Genomic DNA, 12,839 nt, shown 5'->3' with positions numbered 1-12,839 from the left:
TCACCAAAACCAGGCTTATACTGAGCTGCAAATATCCCCTGCTCATAAGCTTCAACCTCTGAAATAAACACAAGAACAATTCATAAGTGTCTGTTTTGTGAAGTCCTATTATTATGATTTAGGAGTATTATAAAATATAAAACATTTTATTTTAATTCATCTTCATGAAATCCTCCTGCTCTATTTAAGACCACTGTCGCTGCATATTGTTTCCAAATCACAAAGAGTATGCAAATTCATCTTCATGATGTATTGTATTTGATAATGGTGCAAGAAATTGTGGGTTGCAAGATTGTTGATTTATAATAATAGGATAGGAAATTATGAAGAGTAATCCTAGTTTGGATTTAATACTACACACTGTCACGTCCATCCTGTGGAGGTCAAATGTGGTCTGATAATGTTATTTGTTTTACCCTGAAGTCAATATCAAAACCATCTCAGACTTGTGTTTTGAAAGTGAATAAGAAAAGAAGATTAAAGTCTCAAGGTTCAGTGAATTAATGATGAGTATATGAATGTATTGCCAAGGTCAAGAATAAACCTTCAGGCCTTCAAGTTATTGAAATGGTTTATAGGCATTAGAGTTGCAATTATGTCCATTAATCAATCAGTTAATTAATTAGAAGAAATTTTCATATTAATTCTTATTTGTTGAGTCAATGTCAACAAGACAGCAGAGTCAAAAAATGGGAATATAGAAGTTACATGTACTGAACAAGACAAAAATTATCTTTATCAGGAACTAGTACAGGTAGTAATTCACAAGTACATGGGCTACCTTCATTTATCAAAGAGGCCGATTATGTTCATACAAACACATAAATGTTTCCATACATACATAAAAAGCCTGTGTAATCTAACATTAAATAGGGGGAATGAAAACGAGGGTCTGCTAACTGTGCTCAATTGAGCCATCTGTGCTTTCATGGTAAGTGGCATTGTGTTCAGTTGGATTGCAGCCATGGCGATGATGCTACAAAGGCCCAACACAAACTCATCTGACAGATCAGCCTGTATTCACCCATACAAGTTAAAAGTTTTAACAGTTGTGCAAATGCAAATATGCAGCATTAAATTTGGAATGAGTTTTCAGTAATTAACTGATATTGCTATTCTTTGTGATGAGAGTTGCAGCCTGTATAGGATTTCCCATCATGTCTCCATTGATTCGTCTATCAGCTATAGGCGTAACGAGATGCCTGTCATAATATAAGGCGTATCGAGTGAACCCTCCTCCTCAGTAAGACCGCTAATTGAAAATGCTGTGAATCAAGTGGTTCTCTAGAATAACACAATAACACTGTAGATTAATGAACTATCAGCCGCCTCAAACAAAAGTAATTAGGAGGTAGGGACCTCTCTGTCCTTCTGTTCTTAGTGCTCGCTCTCTCTCTCACACCCATTCACTCCATGGCTCTCTCTATCATAAACCTCGGTGCAAAGATTGATCCCCGTGAAATCCTTTCTGAAATTGACACAGCCCAAATGACCAGGGATTGCCAGGCCACATTAGCATACAGAACGGCATAATTAATAGAGACAATGCGAGTTGATAGAAAAAAAAAAAAAAAAAAAAGAAAAGAAAAAAATCCAAACAACAAATTACATTTCTCCGCTCATGAATATTCTGGTCCTGACTCTGCCGTTCACCTTGATTTTAGGGTCTCAGTTTATTTGCGTATGTACTCTGTCATTACCAGTGAAATGAGATTGTATGATGGAAATTGGTGGCAGCCGGTTGTTATATTTAGGTGGCTAATGATGCGAGTGAGCCTCAGAGGCAACAGAAGTAAACACCTAATTTACACGGCGAGGCACAATAGTCATAGCTCCGTCTCCGGCTCCAGCTCGGAAAAAAGTGTTTCTGTGTGTGCTTGTGTGCATGAGGGTGTTTGTTTGGTGGAGAGAGAGAGAGCGCACAGGGAGGGAACAGAGGCCTTTGTAGTTGATATGTTTTGAATGCCACGCAGACACCTTCGAGAGTAGCGAATGCCCTCGTCGCGACCCCTTATTTTCTAATGAATGTGCAAAAATAGGTAATGAGTGAGGCACGCTCATAGAAGGAGACCTGCGTTTGAAAAAAGTGACACATTTTGTTTCTCTGTAGCCGGAAGCAGGCCTGGAATTTTATTGTTTTAGGGGTAAGACTGTTTGATCTTTAGTGTTGTCAATTCTTTGAGTGCACAAAGGCCAAATGCCCAAGCAGTAATTTTATCAAACAAAACACTGATTTTACGTCCATGAAAATAATGACTTGAACTCGAGGGTTAAGGATTATTTTATTTTTATACAATTTTTGCCTAATTTCTTAACACTAAGCAAAGGGAGACTGGAAATCCGTAAGAGGTCGGTCTATGTATATAATGACATCATGCTAAATAGTGTGCGATATATAGGGGTGCAAGTAACTAATTACAACTGCTCAGAATACTGTAATTAATTTTTTTTAATGTCTGTAATTTTACTTATACTTAAGTATACATTTGAGTATGTAATCTCCTTAGTTGCTCTAAAAATCACAATTGCGTACAGAGTACTTCTATTGAATTAATATTCAAATCTTTTGTTTTCTTTTAGTTGCCAATAAGACTATCCGATTACAAATGGGCTTATGAAAACCATGACATGCAGACCAAAAAAACCCAAACAAAAACAAAATGCTGCAACAGGCACAAGTTTGGAGGGTTGCCCGTAATGGGAGTAGGGACTAATTTAGACTGAAGATTTGGAGAATCAGAAACCCATTTCAACTTAATGCCTTCAAGTGATGATGAATTAAACATCAAAAGTTAAAAGTAACTAATAGTCTGTATACTTTTCAAGAAGAATGCCCTGTGCTTTTTCTTAAATATATTTTAATTCCAGTAGTTTTACTTGTAATTGAGTAATATTCCACTCAGTGCAGATTTTCAGTACTCTTGCCACTGCTGGGAATATATAGTATAATGCATTAGGATCTTAAAATAATGACAAACTTTATCAAAGTTATTAGTTATTTGGTAATCATGAGACAATTTCTCATTTTATTGAGATACTAACTCATTATTTTAAGACACTATAAGTTGTTATTTTGAGATAAGTCATTATTTTGAGACTCTAGCTCCTTATTTTCAGATAGTAAGTCATACTTTTGCAAAAGTCATTTTAAGGATGTACAGAATCTTTTTTCAATCACACTGAGCTTCCATAGGGAGAGATATCGCATTTGGCAGCACATTGAAGATGAGACGAACTCATATAATCCAGATCTAGCTGTTTGTCACTATTAACGGAGTATCCAGTCTGCAGTATAAACTACAGAATTGTAGAGAAACATCAGGCTTCATGATCAGATAAAGTTTCTACCACATGGACAGTTCTGTCCATATTCGCGCGATGCCTTTCTCGCGCTCATCCTGAGCACTCCATCCCTGCTGCGAGTCTTAGACACTTCAGAAGTACAGTTTTCCTGTGGTTCATACCAGGCTCGAAATCTAACCCACAGCTGGTTATATGTGCAGCGTTTCATTCAGTGTTGTCCAATCAGAAACTTGACAAAGACACTGAACTCAAAGGGGCATAAGGCCAAACTGACTCGGGGGCCATGGCTATCATTACTGCTGTGAAATTCCTGTCCTGGTTGAAAGTGTGCAGTAAGGACAAAAGATGGAAAAGCCCATTTGATAGTAGGATAGGATGCTTTTATTAAAACACCCAAATTATGGCAGTTTCATTACAGAGATAAAACATGGAATTTTATCAGCCTATTACTTTATCACCAGTATCTATCTGCTGATATTAACAAATGGATTTAGAAAGCATAGCTGGATATATAAGACTAGATAAGTGCCTGTAATAGAGAAGCTTGTATCTGGATTTAATGATGAAACTTGCATCACATATTCCAGTCAAAAGCAGAGATGGAGCTGTCATTTGATCATCCCTTCTCCCAGCACCGAGCGCCTTTAGCACAGATTGAGATCAGTAACATTTTTACATGATACAAGTTTGATTGTAATCTGTGTTGTCAGAGTCATGCTGTGTAATCCTATTATTAGTAGTGTATTTCAGAGGGAGAGATTTACTGTTAGATCCTTGTGTAAAGACGCATCTAATTAACATCTTCATGTTTGGTCTTCTCTCTGGTGGGGATTGATCGTGTTCCATCACTGTAAACTCGTACGCTAATGAAATATGCTGTGGTATATTTAGATGTATATGAATTATTTTAGTCGAAACCCTAAGAATACCATTGAGAACAGGATATGTAGTACAAGAAGAATCTAAATCCAACTGAAATTAAAATGCATTTTTTTTGTATGCTGCACATGTCTGTACATCACTTGCCCTGTGTCCTGTGAAAACAAGCCACAGAAGAACAGCAACATATTAGCTTCCCTGCTAAAGTCTCCTTCTTATCTTGCTTAAACACATGGACACTCATCTTGTCTTGCACTTAAGCTTGTTGAACTAAAAAAAAAAACATTCAAAAGTGCACTGCTCATATCAGTTTACAGGTTAGATAGCTAATTAGCTGCTCAGCCGCAGCACATTAAACAGCATGTAAATGTCACTTGGGTCCAGTGAGATGCTTGCGTGGTCCTTACGACCACTAACAGCACGCTGTCTGCACATGATAAGTAGGTTACAGCGACACTCACATGACTCTCCAGCCAGGTGAGATGAAAAATATTTCTGAGACCTTTTTTCTTCCTTTTGATAATGAAGACTATTAACACATTCAAAACTATGTTGTCATTATTAACCACAAAACGTAAGACTAAATGTGATTTCAGTTCAACTCGAACCTTTTCATGTCAGACTATTTTATTGCAGTTTTTTTGTAGTGTAACTGATCTCAGTTTGAATGAAATAAATTTTAATATGCTGTTTCACAAGAAATTTGAATGAAGGAATGTCTTGTTTTGTATAAAGACAGAAAGAAATCTGTGAAGAAATGTGTGAAAAATGTTCCCTCTTGTCACAGTGTAACTCTTAGAGGAGGGATAAAAGCAGCCATATCATTGAAAATACACTGTGCTATATACGTTGACCAGCCATAGTGTTGAAAAATGAACAGGAAATGAACAGTCAGTTCTTCAAGTTGATGTATTGAGGGCCGCACTTTGACAATGGCCAACTTGTGATGGTCAGACAACTGGGTCAGAGCATCTCCAAAACGGCAGATCTTGTAGGGTGTTCTCGGTGCGCAGTGGTTAGTACCTACCAAAAGTGGTCCAAGGAAGGACAACCAGTGAACTGGAGGTGATAGGATTATGGGTGCCCAAGGCTCATTAATGCACATGGGGAGCAAAGGCTAGCCCATCTCATCCCATCCCACAGAAGAGCTACAGTAGCACAAATTGCTGAAAATGTCTATGCTGGCTACGGTAACAAGGTGTCAGAACACACAGTGCATCACAGATTGCTGCTTATGGGGCTGCGTAGTTGCAGAAAGGTCTGAGCGCCCATACTGACCCCTGTCTGCTGCTGAGAGCCCCTACAATGGGCAAGTGAGCATCAGAACTGGACAATGGAGTAATGGAAGAAGGTGGCCAGGTGTTGACTTGACCTCCGGATCTCAATCCAGTCAAACATCCACCTTATAACTTAAAGGATCTGCTGTTAACATCTGGGTGCAGATACCACAGGAACACCTTCAGAGGTCTTGTCGAGTCCATGACTTTGTTGGCACAATATTACAGGCAGGTAGTTTAAATGTTTTAGCTGATGTATACTTTGTACCGAGTATGTGGTGCTTCATTTCTTTATGCTATATTAGTTGAATTTGGAGACCAGCCAGATGCACTTTTCACCACAAGAACTTTTGCAGGAATCTTTTCAAGAACTAATTTTTTTCTTTCTTTGATCACAGTAATCTAGTTCCTGTTATTAGTTTCTTGGCTGTCGTTTCTGCCAGCCACAATGGCTCTGTCCCCAAGTAGCCCACTTTGACCTCAAAGTTTCTTGTAACTATGGAACCAGAGGAATTAATCTCAGAAACCAAACTGGGAACTAAACGTCCCTTTTGCGGATTACTTTTTGTGTTTCCATCACATCTGAAGAACTGTGAAGATTAGGCAAATTAGACCAATGACAAATTCAGAAGTGACTGCAGCATTTAAAACACAATTTTCACACACTAGCGGTTCTCTCATTGCTGTTCTCTCTCTCTCTCATTCACCCACTAGCTCTCTTGACTTTTGTCCTGTGCTCACAGCTTATTTGCATGGTCTTTCTGTTTCTTTTTACAATGATGGCAAAGCTGACAATGAAGTCTACCTTTTCTGGCACTGTATATGTGCCAGGCTCAAATGGTCTTTCAATTCCTATCCCTTGAACAGATCTTAGATTCTTCATATACTTCATTGTTTTTTGAATGAAGCAGTACGTTATTTGTAGTTGTCGTGGCGCCTGTGTTTGACCAGTCAATAAAATTCAGCACCGTAACTTTGACCCCTGCTTTTAGCTACTCTGATCAAAACACAGCAAAGTTCTCAAAGTGGAAACATGTAGTACCCTATATGTTGTACTTTCTGTGATCCAGGAACTATTAAGGTGAAGTTTGCTGTGGTAAGTGTAGCAAATTGATCATAATCTAGTTGTGGCTGTGCTACAATATCAATTTCAATGCCAGAAAACAAAATTATGCTAGACTTCTAGCATGTTCAGTCTACCTTTCCATTTCTGCAAGCTTCCTTTGCAACATTCATTTCAACACTTAAGTCAAGAAACAGTAAATTGCAAATAAAACACAATAACTCTTGAATTTTTTAAAGGTGGCTGTTTTGATGGCCATTGCATTTGCCAGTTGTATCCATTGTATTCTCAACTATGCCAAATGATGCATTATAACTGTTTTAACTGACAACTACAGGCAGTATGTACACTAGGTGCTGTCAATTATTTGTCCTGACTTCCGTGTTCTTTCGTACCCTCTGAGAGTTCAGAGCCAGAACACATTCCTGCTCCTTCAGACAGTGAACGCAGCCTCTGTAACACCTGACAGACTAGCCTGTGGTGCTGGGAGGCTGATTGCTCTCCCCAGGGCACGGTTAGTCCAGGCCCAATCTGTCTCTCTGTGAAGTACCACCTATCTGTTCTCCTCTGTCATTCAGAGGTGCACTGCACTTCCTTCAGCTGTCAATCAATAAATGAATCCAGGCCACTTAGGGTTATTTGCATGTTAACTTAGTGCCATGGATCCCCCGGGGCAAAGACGAGGCAAACGGTGAATGATTAGTGGTGGATGAGTGAGCACTAGCGTTTGGACATGCACAGTGTTACCTGACTGCAAATATCCCTCTAGCAAGAGTTGACTGAGAATTCGTTTACTGCTGTGAAGTAGTTCCAGGTGATGGGTGGGTTTTATGCATTTCCTTTTAGAGGTGCCAACTCCAACAGCAGTCTTTCATTGTTGGCTATTATGCAGCTCTGTTCAAGCAGTTTCAATTTACAGCCAGTGGATGTTAAAGTCAGCTTAAATTCTCTCCTTCTACACAGTGTTTGTGAAGCTGTGGGTCTGTGCAGTCAGCGCTGAGCTTTGTGTTTCTTTTTTTAAAAGATGCAGCTCAACAGAGGTCTCTGCAAATGCCACAGCCACCACAGAGGTTGTAGTTGTTTAAATCTTTAATACGTTGGCTCCTCGGGAAGCCCGTGTTCATGTGATTGTCACTTGTAACTGTGTCTCTCGCAACAGGAGGTTCTGTGTTATCATGGACACCATGTAGCTACTGCATTAACCACAAAATGCTCTCTTTGTGAATGATTGTTGTATTTTGTTTTGTGGCCCTGTGATGGTTGTGTTCACTTTCTCCGCTCAGGTATTCACAGCTGGTCCAAGTCTTCAAATCAATAAAGCTTTCATTTCCATCTTTACCTGTCTAACAGTCCAAGTTTACCTTAAATTACCCAGTACAGTGACTGTCAGTCTCAGACGTTGCTGTCAGATCATGCAGCCGGGCAACATATACAGTGAGCTCCTGGACTTAACCCAAGTACACGAATCTGTCAAGCTCTCTGACTCATCTGACAGAACTCCACCAGCCTCGTTATCTGGTCGGGTCCATCATGAAGATTTATTTGTGTGGTTACACAGGGGCATCACCAGTCAGAGTTTGAAGTCACACGTTGTACATTTCGCTGCTCTGACTGGCTGTAGGTCTGGCCATTACAAATTAGTCTGTTGATACCAGGCTACTGACAAGTGGCAGTAGAGTCCATTAATGGTCAACACCATTATGGCTGAACAATGACTTAAAATTTTTTATTGAAATCACAATATGGCCTGCTGCAATTTTTAAATTACAGTGTGCCATATTATGTTTACATTTGTTTAAGCCAAGATATATGTCACAATACCATTTTAGATTAATTATTCTGGTGCTGCAGAGATGTTCTGGCCCAGTCATCATATTCTACAGACTGAACAAAACAGCTTTGTTCAATACAGATCCCTGAAAAAATAATACCATAATCCTTTTAATATGGTTTTCAGTGAAAATGAGAATAATAATAATGTTATCATTCCCTCTAATATCACAGATAATATCACAATTGCAATATCAGTCAAAAATAATCACAAAAAACACCTTGACAGTATATTATATGGTTAATGGTTTGTTAGTGAAAGTGAAGATTTGACTAATTGAAATTAACATGTAATAGTATTTGATGGCGTATGTATTTGATTTTTAAGTCCATCCATCATGATTGATCCGGCCTGTTCATTAACACCCTTATTATTGAGCCCAGGTTTTTAACAAATGACCTGACCCAAGATGAAGTAGCCTGCATCGCTATGGAGACGGCTTCTCACAGGCAACATGATTTTTTTTTCATTTCTCTTTGAGATATTTTGTAGTTTGCTTGACTCAAATAGATATGATGAAAATTTTCCCTTGTTTTCTTGTTTGTTCCCTGTTTTGTATTCTCAACGTTCAACTGTAAAGCAAAGCATGTAAATGAAGTATTGATTGGACAACTTTGTAAAGGCTCTTTTACTCGGCCTTGCCCTCCATCTTGTACCCGCAATGTAATCCCACCTCCACCCCTTCACAAATCCCAACGGAGCGGTCACTGTTTAGTTTTAAACTCTTTGGAGAGAACATTCCACAGCCAGTGATCAATAGCCTCCCCGGCAGGGCGTGGAGGTGGCGACATCAATTACCTCACAGATCAAGTTGATAAAGTAGCGTCCTTTCGGAAATGGCAGTTAGCCTCCTTGTCATTGTGTACAGGAAATGAGCTTGTCTACATTGAAATAAGGGAACGTTGGACTAAACATACCTGATGCGCAACCAGATCACACAGTTTTAACTACATGTAATACCTGTCAACCTCTTAGTCAGTCAGTAAAACTGTGTTAGTTTATTTAAAGTTTATCTGCTTCTCTGTCACGCCATAATATTCATGACTTTTACACAAATGTAGAGAGGAGATGTTTCTGTGACGTACACTATCAAACAGAAATCCCTAAATTAATGTTTAATTTAACTCTGCAAACACACTAAACACCTTAATCCAGTTTGTTTCTGCGTTTTAATCATAGATCCCTTCATTTGTTACCATGTGAGGCAGCTGGATATGCAAAATCTTGAGAGAATCCGTCTCGACAGGCTTCAAGTTATCAGTTTGTGTCCACACCATAAGTGGTGCCACCAGTCAGCGTCCTAGGAGGGACTGCTTGCAGCTATGGGTGTAGTTTTAGGTGTGGCAACAGTGAAAAGTGTCTCGTCCTGAGCAACTATGGTGGCTCCTAAAGAGGTTAGCGTAGATACTCCAGTAGCATCAGTTATGATTGAAAGGAGAGCAAAGAGTTGGAGGAGTTAGCCCCTGTTAGATGGTTCAACCAATCACCTGTCAAGTGTTCTTTGAAAGTGCTTACCCTTCTCCGAATAGTTTCTAAGGACAACTTCTCAGATGTTTCTGTGTAACAAACCATCTGGCATGTCAGGTTACTTAGTTTAATCACTAATTATAAAAGTGTAAACTAAACCCTTCAAAGAAAGTTGGATTTCAGAAGCCTTACATTAAAGTCAACTAAATGTCTATGAAAAAAGAGTGTAGTTGCAGTTTATTCAACTACAGAAAGAAAGTAGTTCCTTCTTGAAACTGCTCACAGCAAGGATTATTTTGAGCAACCAGGTCATGATTTTTAGAAAGAGACATTGATTTTGAACTTTTCAAATGTATTTTTTGGTGCTTTGATCACCACAGGACTCAGTCCCATTATGTTGGAGAGAAGTGAGAGATCGCTGCATCTGATGTCTCCAAGACTCTTCAACTTGCTGAATATTTAATTATATAGACGCATACATACATGAGATTTAAAACCAGGTTTTCAGAGGCTTTAACTGCATAATTTATAATGGCTAAATCAATTGAGTTTCACGGTAAAGCACTGAAGGATTCAGTTTAATAGCAAGAAGGGTAACAGAAGAGAACAAAAGAGTTTCAAGAGTTTTGAATCAATCGTTCTGTCTTTCAGTCCAAGGATTCATAGCAGAAATTCTATTTATTTCAGCTTTTCTATTGGACCATCTTTCTAAAGACACAAAATCCAGTTTGTTTTATATTACATTTCAGTGCTTTTTGCTGCCTTTTTGTGCTGCCAATCATATTAATACTGTTGTGAAAGATTTGACGTTGGCAGGTGTTACAGCCTTTAGTTTTCTCAGCCTTCAAGTCTTGTGGGTAAGCATGCTGCGGGTCGTAGGGGATTGCAGAAAGGGAGCTGACAGCAAACACGACCCCTTTTAAAAAGCAGAAATGGGATTGATTCCTGTGCTCTTGTTGCTTAGCAACTGCAAAGCCTCGTTGAGAGAGAATATTGACCTCTTGTTGATAAAGTCCAATTACATTTTTTCCCCACTCTGTATATCCAGAGATTTTACAATGTCATATTCTGTTCCCCCTGTGTGAACAGTGTATAGTTCGTTCAATATCATAGAGAAATATTACACTGTGATTGTCACTGACTGGTGCAGCATGTGAGTAGGATGCTCTTTGAATGACATAATACATCTTACGTAGCATAAATTGGGTTAACAAGGGCACTCAAAGGGACTAACTAGTTTTTGTTGCTAATTTAGTCAATTAACATGTTTTTAGACCTCCCCTCGGTAAATGGCCTGCCACAGACCGTGAGAAATGCAATTTAGCCGCAGCCAAAACTGTTTCGCATGTTCCAGCGTGCCCTAAAATGAAAATTGATTTCTAAATTTCATTAACATTTTTTCCTCTTCTTGTTCTGTGCACTCTCTGTAAGAGTATCCATGCTTAGCTGGGTGCGTGCTGTAATTGCAAATTATCAAGTACTAATTGATTTGTTCTTTCTGAAGGCTGTGGGTGTGGGTGTGAATGAGGTCTTTTTTGAGCTACTCTTATGCTCCTTATTTAAAACAATGAGCTCTTTGATGAAGCGCTATCACATAGGAGGCTTATGTGCTGTATGTTGTAATGTATGTTTGTCCAAGACAGTTAGTCGGGAGAGGCTCTTGTAATTATCAGTTATTACATAAAGAAATAAAATGTGTGTAAAGATCTTATTTTTAGAAACATTTAATCAAACTACAGATGTTTTCATGGTGATATGAACAAGGAGACTTAAGCTTAACTTCTCACTGTTTGCTTTCCTTAGAACACGTCTGCTCCATCATCGCCTCCATGCTGAGAAATCTCAAGTCTCAACAGAGAAGCAGACTCCTCAACAAGTTTACAGAGAACGACTGTGAGAAGGTTAGTTTTTTTTTTATCATCTTCCTGCTGATGCACAAATTTTTTTGGTTGGTTTGCATATGTTACCAGGACAGTAGGGCTGCACGATATGATTAAAAAAAGTCATATATCAGTTATTTTGACTGTAGTTGCGGTTGCGACGTGATTAGTGGGAATTAGAATTTTTGCATCAAAATTTTCATTTTTACTGAAAAAAAAAAAGTTAAAATCGTGATGATGTGACATTTGTTGGGGTCTGTGCCAAACAAACATGTTTTCTTTCAACAAGATTCTTTAACCAGAGCATCTCTGCAGCACTACAGTACCTCATTATAATGCTGTTTTGTCACACGTTTCCTTTTTCAAAAAACTATGATTTGGTTCTGGTTCTATTGCACTTGGCCATCTGGCAGTTTCGATAATATTACGATTAATTGTGCAGCCCTACAGGACACTGTAAATCAAATCTGATCAGTGATAATCAGGGGTCAACTGATTATCAGACCCTGTACGCAGTATTCTTATGAGGATCTGAATCGTTTTTTTATAATCTGATCGCTGATAAGATAAAGTCATTTTAAAATGTGCTACTCTCTATGTCTGTAATCACCATTCTGTGGTGTCACTCAAGATCCAGCCCACATACAATCATTTCCTTAAAGGAATATCAACAGGTGTTGAAGTTTTGGTATTCTAAGATTCAAATTTTTTACAGCGAATGTGTATCGGGTTGAAACTTTCGCCTGTTAGATTGTAAACACAACACACATGTTTACATCTGCTACGTTTCACCACCCAGTTGGCTCAACTCTAAGAACATAAAGTCTGGTCTATGAAAATGTTTGCTGGTGATCATAATGTGGAGAACTGGGTTTTAAATTTCTGGTTAGTGACTTTTCTGTATTTAGACAAAATCTCTCGAGAGACTTGCAGTGCTTCTAAGAATCAGATTTTTTTGTCCCTTAGCCCTAAAAGTTAAACACTACTGTCTTTGTAACATTATCATGTTACCTGATTTTCCCTGTTATACTGCCTATTAATACTTTAAGAATCTTAATTAGCTGCTGTAATCTTGGAAATAAAGCCTTCTGCTGCTTTATTTATTTTGGATGCTCATATTTAATTCCAGGTAGCTTAAA

General features: G+C 38.6%; 1 protein-coding gene across 1 annotated transcript in view; it reads left to right on the top strand.

Moving 5' to 3' along the window:
* The window catches only part of ctnnbl1 (catenin, beta like 1), a 79,521-nt gene that overhangs the window by 37,497 nt on the left and 29,185 nt on the right, over positions 1-12,839 (top strand). Inside the window, exon 12 of the mRNA XM_084721750.1 lies at positions 11,624-11,721. Coding sequence (XP_084577876.1) covers positions 11,624-11,721 — 98 coding nt within the window. The remainder of the gene's footprint in view (positions 1-11,623; positions 11,722-12,839) is intronic.

This window comes from Lutjanus erythropterus, chromosome 6 (assembly GCF_056507025.1).
Source record: "Lutjanus erythropterus isolate fLutEry1 chromosome 6, fLutEry1.hap2, whole genome shotgun sequence".
NCBI classification, from domain to species: Eukaryota; Metazoa; Chordata; class Actinopteri; order Lutjaniformes; family Lutjanidae; genus Lutjanus; species Lutjanus erythropterus.
The sequence above is the reverse complement of the archived record's forward strand: the minus strand, read 5'-3'. Positions and strand labels throughout refer to the sequence as shown.